General features: G+C 40.6%; 2 protein-coding genes across 5 annotated transcripts in view; one reads left to right on the top strand and one right to left on the bottom strand.

Moving 5' to 3' along the window:
- Window positions 1-1,005, top strand: part of LOC125951998 (A disintegrin and metalloproteinase with thrombospondin motifs 7-like) — a 33,611-nt gene extending 32,606 nt beyond the window's left edge. Inside the window, exons 11-13 of the mRNA XM_049681191.1 lie at window positions 20-432; window positions 520-733; window positions 792-1,005. Coding sequence (XP_049537148.1) covers window positions 20-385 — 366 coding nt within the window. The 3' untranslated portion in view covers window positions 386-432; window positions 520-733; window positions 792-1,005. The remainder of the gene's footprint in view (window positions 1-19; window positions 433-519; window positions 734-791) is intronic.
- Window positions 1,006-1,513: 508 nt separating this feature from the next.
- LOC125950921 (A disintegrin and metalloproteinase with thrombospondin motifs 7-like) lies at window positions 1,514-15,613 on the bottom strand. Of its 4 annotated transcripts, none has more exons than XM_049679310.1 (8): window positions 15,490-15,613; window positions 7,428-7,542; window positions 6,527-6,725; window positions 3,889-4,200; window positions 2,831-3,774; window positions 2,575-2,751; window positions 1,998-2,403; window positions 1,514-1,944 (listed from the first exon to the last, which is right to left on the bottom strand). In XM_049679310.1, the coding sequence occupies exons 2-7, from the start codon at window positions 7,476-7,478 to the stop codon at window positions 2,038-2,040; spliced, it is 2,049 nt and encodes a 682-aa protein (XP_049535267.1). In that variant the 5' UTR covers window positions 7,479-7,542; window positions 15,490-15,613; the 3' UTR covers window positions 1,514-1,944; window positions 1,998-2,037. The 4 variants fall into 4 exon arrangements, with proteins under 4 accessions (XP_049535267.1, XP_049535265.1, XP_049535266.1 ...); XM_049679308.1 differs by having other exon boundaries at window positions 15,426-15,604; XM_049679309.1 differs by having other exon boundaries at window positions 1,514-1,907; window positions 15,426-15,604.
- Window positions 15,614-16,730: the final 1,117 nt, after the last annotated feature.

Raw genomic sequence — 16,730 nt, 5'->3', positions numbered from 1 at the left:
CTTTTTCTCCAATCAATAGTGTACCAAACCATGCGGCGGAGGCAATCAGAGGCGAGTCGTAAAATGCCTTGAGTTCAATTTGCGAGCAGGAGTGCTACAAGAATCGGTGAGCTGCCGTTATGCTGATCGACCTACGGCCTATCGGGTGTGCAACGAGGACAGTTGTCCGTCGACGAAGGTTACTTCGGCGCCAACAGCTACTAGCTCTTCGACATCATCTCAACCGAACATGGATTCGGATGATTATAGCGTCGATTTGATGCTGAACGATGAAGAATGTCGCGATGAGTTCCCGAATTGCTCTGTCGTTGTGAAAGCAAAGCTTTGTGGCTACGATTACTATAAACAGAAATGCTGCGTGACATGCCGGCATCAGAGGAACTAACTTTAAAGGATCACTCAACATATGACATCCAACTAATGGCCAATTGGGTAAGCATTAAACAGATTCTATTACAACATTTTTCTTGTTATTATCTCTTAGTAATCATATTGAACTATCATTTTGCTTTTCCACAGAAAAATCTTCTTTTATCAAAGAAGAGCCAAATCAAATCTTTTGACTGAACACATCTCACATCCTTGTATCATCCGATCAATAAATTTGAAGAGTAAAATCAAAATTCTCTGATAGAATATCGTTTAGTATGGGGTACCTGCACTTAACCCGCGATGGGAACCGAATGGAGTAATCGTAGAAGAACATAAGCGTACATGTATCACCAGGTCACCGGTAAGTTTATCCAGGATCATTTAACTCAGATCACTTTATTTTTAACAAAGCACTGCAGTGTGTTTGGTTCTCGTTTGGCAGCTCTACGCACTTTCCCCGACAGCGATGATGTTAGCCTAGTGCCGACGTCGTTACTGGATTCTAGATCAATGCGCATGTTTGAAGTATGTAAAGCCAGAAAATGATCTGGACAGAGGTTAAACATATAATTGAGATAATTTGTAAAAACCGAAAAAATCGAGAAAATCAATAAAACACATTAAAATTCTTATTACTAATAATATGGATGTGTTCCCGTTTATCACTACCTCAAGCTTCTTTTAGTTTTGGTTCATTATATGTACGGCACTCTTTTACAGTGATACTATTAAACATTTCAAATTCGATGCTTATATTGTTATTGTTCTTAGTGCGATAACACTTTCCGAAAATCTTGCTTTGGGTTCCATTTCTGAAAGAAATATATTCCGTACTAGGATAATGATCGTTACACATACATATTTGATTCACTTTATAAAACACAAGCTTAAGGTTGGAATCGGTAAGTACAGGAGCGTTATCTAGATCTAGGATAGTAGAAGGATAGTAACTCTTATATTGTATGGTCAAAATGTTATCTGAATTGATTTTTTCATTTTATAAAACTCATTGCATCCTGCTATTTACCCTTTTTTCATAGACCATCTACTTACCATGCATCGATCACCTCACCATGTTCTTTCAAATTGGTAAAAAATAACAGCAATTCAATAAAATTAGTATAACTACCTTTTGACAGAGATTTTTTATTGGTTCATGTCTCATCTACTTGTGCTCACAACACTGGACATATTTTTATCCAAAGTCATCAACATTTTTGACTGCTATCAGTCTCCCTTAACCCAAATTTTAGAAAAATCATAGATGCACGATTCAAGGTAAGAAATAGCTCAGCTATAATATAGAATTTGATTAATGTACACGCAGCTTCGACAGGGGTTCGGAGATATCATCCGGCTTGTTTTCTTTGTAGAAAATAATGGAAGATCCAAGGGCTCCGTTCGTTTGAGCAAATGTTGCGCCTCAAATCCATCCATCCGAAGGAAGAGTATTGTGAACATTGTTGAATCGATGTTTCGTTTCGTTGTGTTACCTTGTGTCTGATGAACGGGGATATGATCAATCGGGAAGATTGCTAGAAAAGATAGAGTTTTCGAAGAAGAATTCACCTCCTATCAATTTGGTAGACATAAATCGTGCAAAAATTTATGTTTTTATAGCTTACACAATTGGCCATTGGTTTGAGGACAAAAGATCCTTAAAAGCTAGTTCCTCTGATGCCGGCATGTCACGCAGCATGCTTGTTTATAGTAATCGTAGCCACAAAGCTTTGCTTTCACAACGACAGAGCAATTCGGGAACTCATCGCGACATTCTTCATCGTTCAGCATCAAATCGACGCTATAATCATCCGAATCCATGTTCGGTTGAGATGATGTCGAAGAGCTAGTAGCTGTTGGCGCCGAAGTAACCTTCGTCGACGGACAACTGTCCTCGTTGCACACCCGATAGGCCGTAGGTCGATCAGCATAACGGCAGCTCACCGATTCTTGTAGCACTCCTGCTCGCAAATTGAACTCAAGGCATTTTACGACTCGCCTCTGATTGCCTCCGCCGCATGGTTTGGTACACTATTGATTGGAGAAAAAGAGAATATATTCTTCTAACTTATGACTCCCACCAATCGATATGGTCTCGTTCTTTCCAGAAAATGGCCCTTCCCCTTTTTCCAATGGATTTATCAAAATATATGGATGATAATATCAGGATTCCGTTGGTCCTGGAGAAAGCATGCAACATACCTCTGTCCATTCCGAATAGTGCCACCGAGGTTTACATTCATCGAACGCCTCGGAGTCACATGGTTCGTTCGATATGGGTCGTGTCGTGTGATCGCATTCGCTAACTTGCGCAATGTGCTCATTGCGTATACACAGTACCGACCGGGAGCGGGTTAAGTTGAAGCAATCGCCAGAACACTAGATATAACGAAAGCGGAAAACGTTACGTTATCTCACATTCATAACAGTTTGCATTAAGCTTCGTTAAGATTCTTACAAGAGTCCAGGGTCCCGTAAACCATTCACCAAACTCGCATGCCCGATCGCTGGTGCACTCTCGAGATGTTTCCGGCATTAGACGGAGGTCACAACGTTCCGAGTTGTGCGAGGAGCTACGATCACAGAAGATCGAGCGGGTTTGCAATCCAACACCACAGGTCGTAGAGCATCGTGTGCTCCAGTTGGCCGTCAACCAAACGCCTGTTTTCTTTGATTCCGCTCGATGATGAATGTGGCTCATGTCCTGCCGCTGACGACCATGATCTCTACTGATGACCGTGGCCGGTGAGCTGCTGCCGTCATTCTGTGTACTAACCACGGCGTTACTATCGCTTCTCTCTGTAGCGTGGTGCAGGCTATGCTGTTGGTGTCCACGATGTCCTCGATGATGTTGATTGCTTCCGGCTGTAGGTTTATATCGTGGAGGTTCTACCTGAGGTGCTGGCGTGGTCGTTGATTTGATAACGCGTGAACATTCACAGCTTTCCGTGCTTGAGGGTACATCGTCCATGCAGGCACCACTGTTAACTTGGATCACGATGCCAGATAATAGTTCTTGGACACACTTGACCTCACGTGTCCTGAGCACAACCTCATCGTATTTCTCCTCACAGTTGCATTGATCCCATTCACCAAGCTTCCAATATGCTGGACACGGTTGAGTGTTGCAGCGCATCAGATTTTCGTTCAATATCGGTTGCTGCAGATGAGCACAACGTTTGGCGGAGAAGACTCGCGTTGGAGACTCGCGGACACATTTGATGATGGGCTGCTGGACCCCACCACCGCAGGACTTACTGCAGGCGCTGAATCCTATTACCTTCCAAAGATATTTCCGCTTGCGTGGACCTCTAGCGGTCGTACTACCGTTGTTGTTTTGAGTTACTACAAGCCGTTGCTTTGGAACACGCACGTTGGCCTTCTCTGAGATTTCATTCCCGACTACAGGATTGGAACAGCAGAAAAAGCGAATAATCAAGCATATTGTTTCGCATCATCTAATGGATGAGGTCAGCTAACTTTACAGCAAACATCTTCCAGCCCTCTGTAACATACCTTCCGGGACGGGGTCTTCCATCGATGACGAAGGCTCTGGCGGATTAGCACTGACCGGTAGCAGATACTCATACTTAACACCCGGGTTTGTGTACTGGGAGAGCAGAAACACCTGAACCGGTTCACTCGTTGGCCCAACAGCGGTCACCCACTCCGTGATGCCTTCCACATTACGGAGACTACTCTTGGAACCGTTACTGAGCCCATCGAGCCGATGATAATCGAACACGGTGCCTGCAGCTGTGTACTGTCCACTCAGTGAAATCGTGTAGTCTCCGTTGATGAAAAACTGCTGATCCTTCGCTTTCAGTGCTGGCCAAACGAAGGAAAAGAACGAAAGAGACAGAACGAAAATGGTTGGTTATGCTCAGCAAAAAATCGGGACGAAAATAACAGTTTTTGCATCCATAAGATCATAACGATAACGTAAATGGATCAAATCTTTTTTTTTATAATTGATCCTAATTTAATGTGAATGGATAAAGCAAGCACAAGTGAAACAAATATATAGTCCAATCGTTTTCGTTTTCCATAAATATGCAAATACTTTACATTAATTAAGCTTAAAAGCGTTTTAAACAAGAATGCAACACTACTGAATAATCGTGATGCATTAGTCTGATGCTTTACGATTTTTAACTCTTTTAGAGGGTTCATTCTTATTCGTGGTTGCTTATCCTAGGTTGTTTTTGTGTTTCTAGTGTAACATACCCAACACATTAAAAAAACCGCTCATGACTGGTAATGGGTTGATAAATGGTAAAAGAATCATACCCATAGCACACGGGCATAATTTTCAGTGCACCTGTAGAAGTATAGTTGAGAATCCATTCGGGATTGGTGCAAAATCTGCCCCATTCCTTCCATTGTTCACCATATAGGGACACCGTTCGCGTATTGCTTTTTTTAAAGAAAGAATAATAGTGTATACTCCAACTGGTGTCGTTGTATTCGCAACGTATGTTTAAGAGTCAAAGTGCCGGCGAACCTTTTCTTCCTTGTGGTTGACCCGACATTCAATGAAATCATTGGTCTAGTATGATGAATGCAGTCCCACCACTAGCCGGTTGACAAAATGGTCGAATAATTGGGCGCTGCGCACTCATTTCCATACTTATTTGGTTATGGTACAAGCATTTTCTCTGTGTTACTTTCTATCACCGCCTATCATGTGGTGCCACACCATTAAATATGTAGAACCATAAATCGAGGTACGCAATGCTTTTACCGGTTTTCCATGTTCGCCTCGCCTTGGAAGAGGTCGGTGAGAGCGTTTGAAATGGTTCTACAGAACCTTGAATTAAATAAGAGCCAACCCCGCAGACAACACGCGAGTAGCGTAACGTTACTTACACAACCTGAATACGCTATTGGTAATCTCTTGTTTTGGACTTAATGTTTGTATAATTTATCTGAAAAAATAATCGAATGGACTGTAATAATAGTTCGAATTACCTCCATCCAAAGCAAGTCTCAAGAACATGCCTTAATTTGCGATAACTTTTAATGGAAACAGAAAATACATCTACACATAATGGCAAACCAACTCTGACACATTCTGATAAGCTGCATGATTTTTTACTGTATCCTTTTGTCACTTTTTTCTATCACAATACCATTATTGAAAAGATCAAATACCTTCGATATCGAATGCGATGTGGACTATTCAAAACCCCGAATTCCTACTGACTACTAATGCAATGCGAATCGCATACCAATGTCGAAATTGACCCTTTTCCCTTTAACGAATTAAGGATAAGAGCATCTTCTTTTACTCCGGAATACAACTCTTGCGACTGAAGTACATCTTGTGTAAGAACATTAAGTTTCCCAACCAGTACTTCCAAAGAGGTAGGAAATATGCAAAACGAGCTACCCGGTCGAGTGGCTTCAGCATGCTTCAGCGTTATTTATTCACGAGATTTTCCACAAACTCGTCGGCAATGAATGGTTTTCAAGGATCGTCACCAGGCCACAGCATTTGCGAGGGAGGGCGTGAAAAGAAGCGTCACATTAGCAACAAACGATGACAGATGTAGTCACGTGTTAAAGGCAAGAGCCACTGCATATGGCCCTACACGACTGCCGGCCAACCATCGTGTAGTTCGCGAGCAGGCAATGCAAGGAGCATCACCAGCTGCAGCATTTAGTATGTGGGGTCAACTCAGAGGCACTCCGTGGCACTTTGATACTGTGACGAAGGGATGGGACGCGTTCAACGATTCATAAATCAACTCTTGATGGGTCCTTTACTTCGAGCGAGATTGTCGTTTCGCTGTCATACATGCCGCCATCTCGAGCAGAAATGACTCAAGTAGTTTGTTTATCTTTCGACTCAACCTGCATGATGGTGTTGCACACTTTCATCATTTCCGTTTCAATAAAAAAGGCTGGTTGGCTAGAAAATGAATAAAAAAACTAAAAATAAACAAACATTTGTTACCACTTAGGTAGGCATCATGTGAACATTAGGACCTAACCTAAGAGATTTCAAGGTCATTACAAGAAATGCATTAGCTGACCGACCTTGTGACTAAACTGGTGAATGAAAGCGATATAAAAATATAGTGGCGTATTTAGAATATTCAATTTCGACTTTCGAGGCCTGCGAGCAATTTCTAGGCGTTCCGCTACTTACCAAGATAGTTTTGACTGTTTTTCACTTCGGTTATTGTGATGTTGAACGCTCCAGCCGGTATAATGGTTACGGGAATGTAACCGTTGTGAGGGTTGGTCTTCGTATAGATGCCGAATATTGGACGACAAAGTGTTGCTCCACACCTGACGGCGCCATTGTTCATAAACGTTCCTGATATGACGCCCGTGTTGTGTACGGCCTGCGTGCGAAATAATTCAAGACTGTCACTGGCAGATAATGTGCTAGTTTTACGCGCTTCACATAAATATGCTACATAAAGCGATTAAGTGAAGTGCCGTTAAAGGCATCTTTCTCATATTAATTTCCAGTTTAACGGCGTTTCCTCCAAAGGCCCTTCTCAGCATCACGACACAATCAGAGCACCCATGGTGTGGGAAAATTTATCATTTTTCACTCACTCGGACCAAAAAATTACTCGAATTGTCGATGAAATTTAGAACAGATACTGCAGCTTAAAATAAGATATGATCCTTCGCACTCCTGTTCAAGAAGTCCATATCATTAAATCATTACTAAATTCTGCCAGTAATTTGTTTGCTACTAAGTATCTGCCTGTTCCTTTTTTTACTAAAATAACAACGGAAACAGCAACGTTTGTGCAGGAATATTATGCTTTAAGTTTGGGATTTGGCACATTCTGCGTAGTACCGAAGCCTCCCTTGAAGAGGTGCAGGTGAGAAATCAACTTGATATCATAAGTAACATGGTGCTCGAGTGCATGAATAAAGAGAAATAATACTCTTGGGTCTGATATATCAACTGTTCAGATCGTTAATGCTGGAAGCATTGCTGGCTAGCGTAACAACAAATCCCTATTGTCATTCAGACGCCCAGCAGCAATATTTTTTATGAAAAGAAGCAAAGAACTTTGAATACTTACCACCAGTACTGTAGCGGCAAGGATCTGAATTATTGTATTTTTCGAAAACATTTGGAGCTATTATTTTTATCTACTCTTTTTTTACACATAACTCATCAAGATTGGCTCTTCAAAGCTGTTGAATAAGGGAAAAAGACCCTTGATTCTTCAATTATTTATTTAAATTTAGAGCAGTACACATGCTGATTGCATAGCTAACATAAACTGTATCAGCTGGTTTCTTAAAATAGTAAATACTCATGTAAATCATTGTGGTATTTCACACTTGTATTTACCCTGGTTTGACTCAAGAAATAGATGTAAAAGCTAAAGGACGTAATGAGAAAAAGATACTTTTGGAGCTAGATCATGTTTTATAAAAAATCAACTAAAGTGAAACAATTAGGTGTGTTGAACATAAAAGATGATTTACGATTTATTCACAACCATACCTCCATCACTTTGCATAATATAACAAAGGTTCTTTCCAAGCATGACAATCTTCATTAATGTGGAAAACTTTCAGTATTAAGGAAAAATGGTGAGCCGACACTGAGGAAAAGTTTGTGTACGGGCACTGTGACGGTAAACGCATAATAAACACAATGGCCACCAGCATAACCATGGGTAGTTCAAAAACTTGTTTAAAACTACTTTCTCTTCGTCTGCTAGTAGTATTAGAGTTGACTTTCTGCTGTACTACACGAACAAGTGAAATGTACCTCGGCAAATATCTATGGGAATTCTTCAAAGCAAAGACAAAGAACGGCTCCAACTCTTGTCGAACGTGCATGCCAACGAGTTCCATGTTCTCTGGTTTCCCATAGTTATAAAAATAATCTCTCTACAGTGCTTTGTCCTATACTGCCACATACAATAATAAGGGATTTACTTTATTAAGGAAATTCGCTTTACAAAGTACGATAGTTTCGCATTATCTTTGTCTTGCACCAATAATTTGTTGGCAGAGTTGTTCTCTGTATGATTTATGAATTACCAAGAAATTTCGCTTTCAAACTCTACATTTCCGCTTTTTGAGTGTTTTGAATTAATTGAAAAGTCTTTACTCGCTCATAAAAGTCCATTACTCGTTAAGCACGTTATATATTCGTAGCGCACAAAATACATTTGTTTATCCTTCGTATACAGGCATCACATAAAAGTATGTGGTAGGCTTCTTTGCAGCTGTTTTATTCACGCCCTTCGTGTTCTTAAAATTCTTAAAAGTGAACCAATCTGAGCAATTCAACTGTATGGTTCATTTGATTTCAATACCCCGCAAAAGTTGACTTGACCTAGGGTGATTGGAAAAATAACTCATGCCGTTGAGTGATTGCTTTTACTACCTGGCAAGCAGGGAAACCAACCGAGAATCTGTAGACCTCTTTCATCACCAGCAGCCATCAACATAGCTCCGCAGGTTCCATTCGAGGCACCTTCTGCGAGGTGAGATTGAACCAGCTAGGGCATGTGCATGGAATGAAGCAGCAGTAAAAATCCATCTTAAGTATGCATCTCAGCATGAGAGGACTAGAGCGAGGTTCAATCCTATTCAGTAAACTCAGCATATTCTGGTAATACACCGTGCGAAGATGTAAAGCATGCGTCATGCTGTGAAGAGTTCTATTACGTATTTGTACGTGACCTTCGAGTCTGGCCAAGGGAAGGCATGCTCGTACCAAGAAGTAGCCAATGCTTGTGGCGCTAGTTGTACTGCATAACGTTGCTTATTAACTTATTCCACACAAAGGAGAGGCTTGGTGATTTATCATGCTATAGAAAGCATTGAAAAATTACAATTTTGAAAGAACACGAATACTTCATTCACAAAATACTTAGAAACGACTTATCAGCGATTGCATTCCTTAAGATATTTCATTAAATATGCTGCTATCGGAAAACTTAGGGAACTGTTCAACGCAAAGGACACATTGTGTACGCTTTGTGTTGTGTACCCATCGTGTGTTGTGATATTAAGCGACATAGTATGAACCGCCGCGCCGCTGATCCATCATGAATAAACAAAAGGCAACTTCATTACAGGATCATGAACACTCATCAACTATAGAAATTGATAGCAGCGCGATGACAGCTCAATAACAATCCTATCGTCCATCGTGATCAAAAGGGATCAGTTACAGCGCCTGTTTGCAATCATCTCCATCACAAACAGCATTATTTGCTGCAAGGTGGGATCAGCAAACAATAAATACATTATATTTATTCACCAATCTGAACAGCGTGGTAGGAAAATTTAATTTCAATATCCTGCCGTATTGGCGGAAAATGTATCGATCTCACTGCACATGAAATTGTTGATTCCACTTCTAACCACTCGAGGGAAAAGCCAATAGCGTCCCGCGTGAGCGTATAATGTTTGATTTTGGTGAGTAATTAATAACCATTCGCTGCTGTCCGCAGTTCGCACTATCACTTCAGCTGCACATTCAAATCGTGCTAGTGGCATAACCGCGGTAGAGGAATATCCGAGATAATCCCGTTGCGGATGCATCATTATGGGCTATTATTGAATACGTATCCATGGATGGGCTAGCGCACATTATCTTCAGCGATAATTAAAAGCTGCAGCTCTTGGTCAATGTTTCAATTCCAGCCTGCGTTGGACATGCCGCTGTGCAACACGGAATCGATTATCGGAATCAATAATTCACACTCGCTTATCCTTCGGTTGTGCAAATCATACTCCTACCATTAACACTCCTACTACTGAGCGCAGTGCATCGGCTCGATAACGACCATTGGGTATTGGGCCTGTGAGTCGATCCTATGCTTTGATGTTAGATTTCTCATTCAAGATAAATGTTGGGCATGATTCCACGGTAAAGTTATCAGGCCATATGCTGAAGCTGATTGCTGCTCCATGACTGCCCACTACTCGATAACTGTACTGAAATATAAAATCTATTTATACTGTGAGTTGGTTAGTAAACTTGCATTATTTGTAGGAAATGCAAAGTGAATATGAAAAAAAAAAACGCGAGTAAAAGTAGAAAAGCTTCGGCACTTCGCAAAGCAATTGACAGCTGTAGTTTACAGCTTCAACTACTGAAGGTTCAAATCACCTCAACCATCTTTTTAATAAGCGTCTATTTGGAAGCAGCACTTGAGTTCTGGTTGGAAGATGATATCTCAGTACAATTTCAGGAGCTGTAGCGACACTGAATGAATAAGCTGCCCACCTACAATTGCTTTGCAGCGCACTATCAGAAAAGGTAATTAAAAATCCGGACACGAGATTCCCAACCCATGCTGACACAGATGAAAACGAAAAAAAATCAAGATCTTTTTCCCGCTAGTTTGCCCGTCAGTTACTCTACTACTCTACGTTATATTATCCTTCATTCTGCTCCAGATATGGCCAGCTATTGCTGAAAAGTGCTTCATTGCAAGGGTTTCGTCCGCATACGAATAACCCATAGTGCTGGTGTCTGGACGGAAATGAGAATTTCCCCTATAAGAGGAAGCCATTTTGGAAGCCTCTAGTCCCTAATATGCTGATGGTAACGCCATAACCAGGTGTGCCCACAATGAACGCAAGCAAATCTCTCAACGGATTTGAGGGAAAATAGTCCATGAGAGTGCCTAACTAAGAGGTGTGTGGATGAAAGGGGACCCAAGATCACTGCCGTAAGTTTTTAAAAGTTCCTAGTGAGTTTAAAATCTACCTCGAATCCTTGTTAGTTAGGAGTTGAAGCTAAAGCATGTTACAAAACTTCTTTGTCAATCTTTGGATTTGGCCATAGTTTGACGCATTTACAATTCATCTGTAGAGTTGTTAAGTAGCTTGAGTACGGAAAAAAGTTTTGCTGAATGATATAAATTTAAACGTAAAGTTACGTACACCCTCGTGATTTAAAACTATTCGCCGTTAATTTTAAAAGTATATTCAAAAACAACGATTCTTGGAAAACGCAGTCAAAACGCAAAACAATATGTCGTTGCTCTTCTGGCTTGAAAGGCGAATTTATGCCGGTACAGCCTGCATGGTACAATCCAGCAAAGTTTAATTAAGTCAGAATCTAATTTCCAATTCCGCTCATTGAACCACCCACGTTGAATTATTTTCCCTTCATGGACTAGCTCGTGTATATCGCTCGCCTGTTGGTGATGTTGCTCGAAAGCTTTCGTACGGGCGCGATATTTCGTTCACAATAGAACCATCTGGCAGTGAAATCGATTTATTTTTTACTCTTCGCAGTTCGTTTCCCGAATGTGTCGCCGGCACTCCCAAGCGAGTCAATTCTCGGCATGCGATACCCCCCGATGTTCTCGATGATCTCCAGGTTGCCGACCATGAAGGTTCATCAACGGTGTGTATACACTATTTGCACACCTGTCCAACAGCACTGTCACCTAATAATGTAATTTACACACCTCACGGCACACGCAACGTTTGCGATACAGTGAGGGAAGTAGTGTTGCGGTGCGTATATGAATGTGTAAAACGTGTCATCATCCTTCGGTTCGGTTTGCCCTATAGCTAGTGCCTTGAACGGTTTTGCCTGTAACCATAGCCATTTGAATGAGTAACAACGGAACGCTTGACAACGTTCATAGAAGAGTTTTTGTGTCGATACACACGCACTTAATTGCACACATGAATCAGTTATGGAAGACAAACATTCGTTTTCAGAACATATGATACTCATCAAACAAAACCAACACTATGCTGAGCCATTTTTGGTAATCATCTTCTACACATCGTGGTAACAGTCAACTGCGAAAAGGGATTGAACCGCTATTTACTTAAAATCGGCACTCTTTGGCATTTGTCTCAACGATCCTTGATACCGTAATAGAGAAAATTCATAAAAAGCAGAAACATCTTTCTATTCAATCTATACTATCGCCGTAAATAGCAAAGCATAGGATACTCTTGAGCATTTCAAGTAAAAAAGTATTGTCACAATTCGTACAATCAATTGTGCCATAGTTCACCGCTAGAACCTTAAAAGAGCTGAAGCTACCATTTCCATTGATTCCACTATATTGCGACATTTCGATTCGGCTTCCAAGCAGAAGCTATTCACGGCTGTGACATTGCTTGTAGAAGAGATAAAAAAAAGCCATTAGAGAGCATCGTATACTAAATCCTCGTCTTTTGGAGAATCTTCACGTAGCGCAGCAACCATCGGCTCCGTGGTGTTGCACTTACATTGTCTGCGCAGCGTTATTCAAGAGGAGTTACGCGACAAAAGTGCTCTCAAGTGTTTATTATTGCCCTTTGTGTGCCGCTTTCAAATCCCGAGAATATCGTGGTGATGGTATTATGATTCTTACATTCAGTTCACCGTTCATGGTTACAACACTCCGTTTCTACGATTAGTAACATAAACCATAAATTGTATCAGCAAAAGGGTTCCATCGTAAAGAAAAAAAAGATATGGAAATTTTGAAAATTTATATTTTTCAAACTTTCCCCGTTGGATGATTTTTAGTGAAACAGCATAATAAAATAAGTGGGTTGGAGAATTTAAAAAATCGATACGCTTTTTTTGGAAACTGTTCAGATTTTAGCGTTAATGTTTCCATTCCACGTACTCTGCTTCGCTCTGAGAATGTATAACTAGCTTATATTACACGAACATTTCGCAGTAAAATAGTAGATTAGTCAAGTTTGGACAATCATACACGAAAAGGTCAACTCGCTGGGCGGCAATGAACCAATTAGTTCTCCAAAATCGCTCCCATACCGGGTTCAACAGGGATCGCTGATTTATAACTTGGATCGAATTCGTGAAAGCCGTGTCGTCGTTAAAACTTTCCAATTCCGGATGATGGTCTTTTGCTGGGTAGGAGTACTCATTCCAGTGGCCATTCATGACCATAGCGCTCAACCAGCTTACGCTGTTCAAACTATGCAAAACACCAATTCATCACGCATTGAAGGATGCTTTTAACGATCAAAACGTTTACTCGTTACAACAGTTTAGTTCGCATATATTTCTCACGGGATCCACTGTTACTGATTTTATACCTTTCATTTCACATAGCTGTTTATTGAAATGAAGTCTGTATAATAGTAAAGATTTTCCTATTGTTAGTATCAAAGATGATATGCAAAACATGTACAATTTCGCATCAAACACAATTCGTAAGAATGCTGTTACCAGGATTAATATTTTAAAAGCGTGTCAATGGGAAAAGAAAATCCAACGAGAAACTCCCTTTCGTCCCTTAAGAGATCAACTAGATGTGATAGCTACCTCCCTCCATTACTTCAGCACGGTGTTGATTTTGCTTGTGCCTGCTCAATGACGCACTATTTCGTCACTCAAACCGACGCGAATTCGTTGGATTAGGCACGTAGGCACAGCGTAGGATAACCAAATCATCCTTCCTCCTGTCACTCAGTGCCACTGCTAGACAACCTTGATATTTTGATACATGTTGACATGCCAAAAACTCTAGGAGTGTTCATGGTTTTCATCCATGTTGCAGGTGGAATTATCAAACAGTGATCATTCAGCCAGGACACGTATAATCGAACAGTATGATGAGCTCATGAATACGTAAGGGACTGCCTCATGTGTCATTCGCTTTCGCGATACTAGTGCCGTGGTTTATATAGCATATAATACAATAGGAATGATTTTAGAAATACACGCTGACGCAACCGTCCTTTAATGGTTTATTTTCAAATCCAGATCATAATTGATATCTTTCACCATTTTTTTTTTCAATAATTCAACATATGTAGCAACAGTGGTATATGTAAGCACCAGTGGGATTGATTGCTGGGACTTTTATATCGTTCGCCTCATTACATCAAACGAAAATTTAACTGCTTAGAATGGAATGGTTTATAGCCTTTCCCTTAGTTCCATTCAAGCAAAACTCCAAGTTACTGTTAACAAGAGATTAGCTGCGTTTCTGCAAGTCTCGACCTGCTATACGGTTTCCACCGGTATCCTTTCAAATAACAACAAACTTTTACAATTTGCCAGCCGCTAAGAAATGTGTGTACTTCAAATTAATTATGTAATAAACTTCGCGTACCATTTCACTTCACGTGGCCCTCATATTATTGCTCTCTTCCTCGAAGCAGATGTAGATCCCAAAAATGGCCAAAGTTAGCAACATAACATGATAATGTAGGGACTTTGAAATGGAAAGACACGCTTGATATAAAAGTGAATCAACATTACTCGCTGTCTGCAGAATAGAGATGTTGATTTCGCTACCTTCCGGCTATAATAAGTTGAGATCCCATGTACCGTCTCGCTACCTTCATGACCCTCGGTAAAGAGTTTGCAGTGTAAGTTGGCGCGAAACATGATTTTGTTTATGCCTGGAAGCAAACCGGTGTTAATTTACGTTGCCATAAGATAACTTCATAGATAACAATGAAAACATGGTGTGATAACGTGTTTTCGTTTAATTAAATCTCTAAACTACCCATGATTCTAATCTCGTGGTCGTGTTAAATTTGCTTAACATGTGTGTGGTAACATTCATGTGGGTTATCCGTTCAGAAACATTTCTCTCCCCTTATCAGGAACGTATGAATGTGTGTTCACATTCCGCATTATAACAGGAGTTTAAGATAAGCGGGGACTCTTCAACGAATCACTTTTCGGCGTCAAAAACATTCTATGAGTTGAATTTCCCTCTTCAATCACTCAATGCTCGTAAGAATGTACTATAATCATTCAGTTTCACTTTTCTGCTTTTCATTAACCGTTTTTCATCCACTATCATACAGGAATGTTGCGCACTTCTTCTTTTACAAAACATCCTCATGTCGATGTTCACTTCAAGCACAATTTTCCTTGTTTCTCAGCTATTCAATCCATGCACAGGAAGTGGATGCATTTTCAGAGCACTTTTTTACGGCAAAGACAAGCTTCCAAAGCAACAGTATTGCTTCACAAACAATAACATTCAGAGCAGATTCCGCTTGGTTGCAGATTCGCGGAAACGCAAGGACTCGTCACCACTATCACTAAGTATTTTCCTTCATTTAGTATGATGGTAGTTGAACTCAATCAAACACACCCATTCACGCACACCATCACAAGGAATCGAAAACAAAACTCATGCGAAAGACCGACTGACCGACCTAGAGACACAATTTTGCACCAAAAGACTTTCCGTTTCCCTACTCAACGTGGAATCGACATTCACCGAGTAATCTCAAAACACGAATCCGAGATGATTCGCCAGAACACCTGCTTGGTGCCGACGACACGCCATACTACTCGAACCGATCCTACTCTCGCTGCTTTTTATGCTCGCCGCCTCTATGCGCTCCAGCGTGGTACGGAAATATCATCTCACGAGAGTTTGTTCGAGCAGTTGAGCAACGAATGCGACCAACAGTGTCTATTGTGCTTCAAATTGTAAGAGAGAGATGTTCTCTATTTGTATAATCTTGCCGGCTAGCTGCATCAGGTGTTTATGGAAACGATGGAAGCGCATGGTGCTCAACGAACGGAGGACATTAGCGCACACCTTACACAATCGCCGCATTTAAAGAGAGAAAATAACTTTGACATGGGAGCAACTATGAGAGAGATGGACAAGAAAGCAAAGAAGCGCAATAAATATCTCTATCTTCATTTAGATTTCAACGAATCACAGATCAAACATTAGAATGAAATGCATCGGTTGATGCAACCGATTCGCATTATGATAAAAACCTTCCCAAACTTTAACTATACCAACACATATCAAACAACGGAACAGAAAGAATCATCGTTGGATATTTTAACACCAGTCGGTCAAATCTGGTTTACCTTGTTTCCTACCAGTCGCACTCATCAATTTGGTTTAAATGAACTGTAAACGAAGCAAGTCGTGATGTTAATGATGGCTATAATTCAATCGAAAACATTCCTACGCGTATCGACATGTTCCGCGATTCCGATTCCTATAAACCCATCTCTATTTCAAAGGCTCCTGTAGTTTGGAGATTATTCATGTATGTGCCAAATTACACGATGAGTTTTGCCTCGAGGCGATGAGTTTTGATTCTTTGATCTCTTATCTGTTCCAATCGATGATATTTTCGGTTGCGTTAGTATTATTTATTCCGCATTACTATTCATGAGATGCGCGATGTCTACAGCCGGGTGTCATAGAGAGTAGAATAATCCCATCAGCAGAATAAACACGTCAATGGTTCTGACGTAACCTGAACATCTGGTGGTAACTATTATGTGGAAATGTAAAAGTATTGATTGAAAACATTATCAACCTAGCGTTCCTAGAGTGGTTATTGTCTCAATCGGTAAATAGTGATTGAAATTTCCTACAGTCTTAAAAAATCTTTCTAAGTTCTATTGCATCATATTACGAAAT

The sequence above is a fragment of the Anopheles darlingi genome, chromosome 2 (genome assembly GCF_943734745.1).
Source record: "Anopheles darlingi chromosome 2, idAnoDarlMG_H_01, whole genome shotgun sequence".
Lineage (NCBI taxonomy): Eukaryota > Metazoa > Arthropoda > Insecta > Diptera > Culicidae > Anopheles > Anopheles darlingi.
The sequence above is the reverse complement of the archived record's forward strand: the minus strand, read 5'-3'. Positions and strand labels throughout refer to the sequence as shown.

Coding starts and splice junctions, on each gene's coding strand:
- LOC125950921 (XM_049679310.1), bottom strand. CDS start 7,478: ATGTTTTCGAAAAATACAATAATTCAGATCCTTGCCGCTACAGTACTG. Junction 2,752..2,830: donor TTACGGGACCCTGGACTCTT/GTAAGAATCTTA, acceptor CGTTATATCTAG/TGTTCTGGCGATTGCTTCAA. Junction 2,404..2,574: donor ACTATTCGGAATGGACAGAG/GTATGTTGCATG, acceptor TCCAATCAATAG/TGTACCAAACCATGCGGCGG.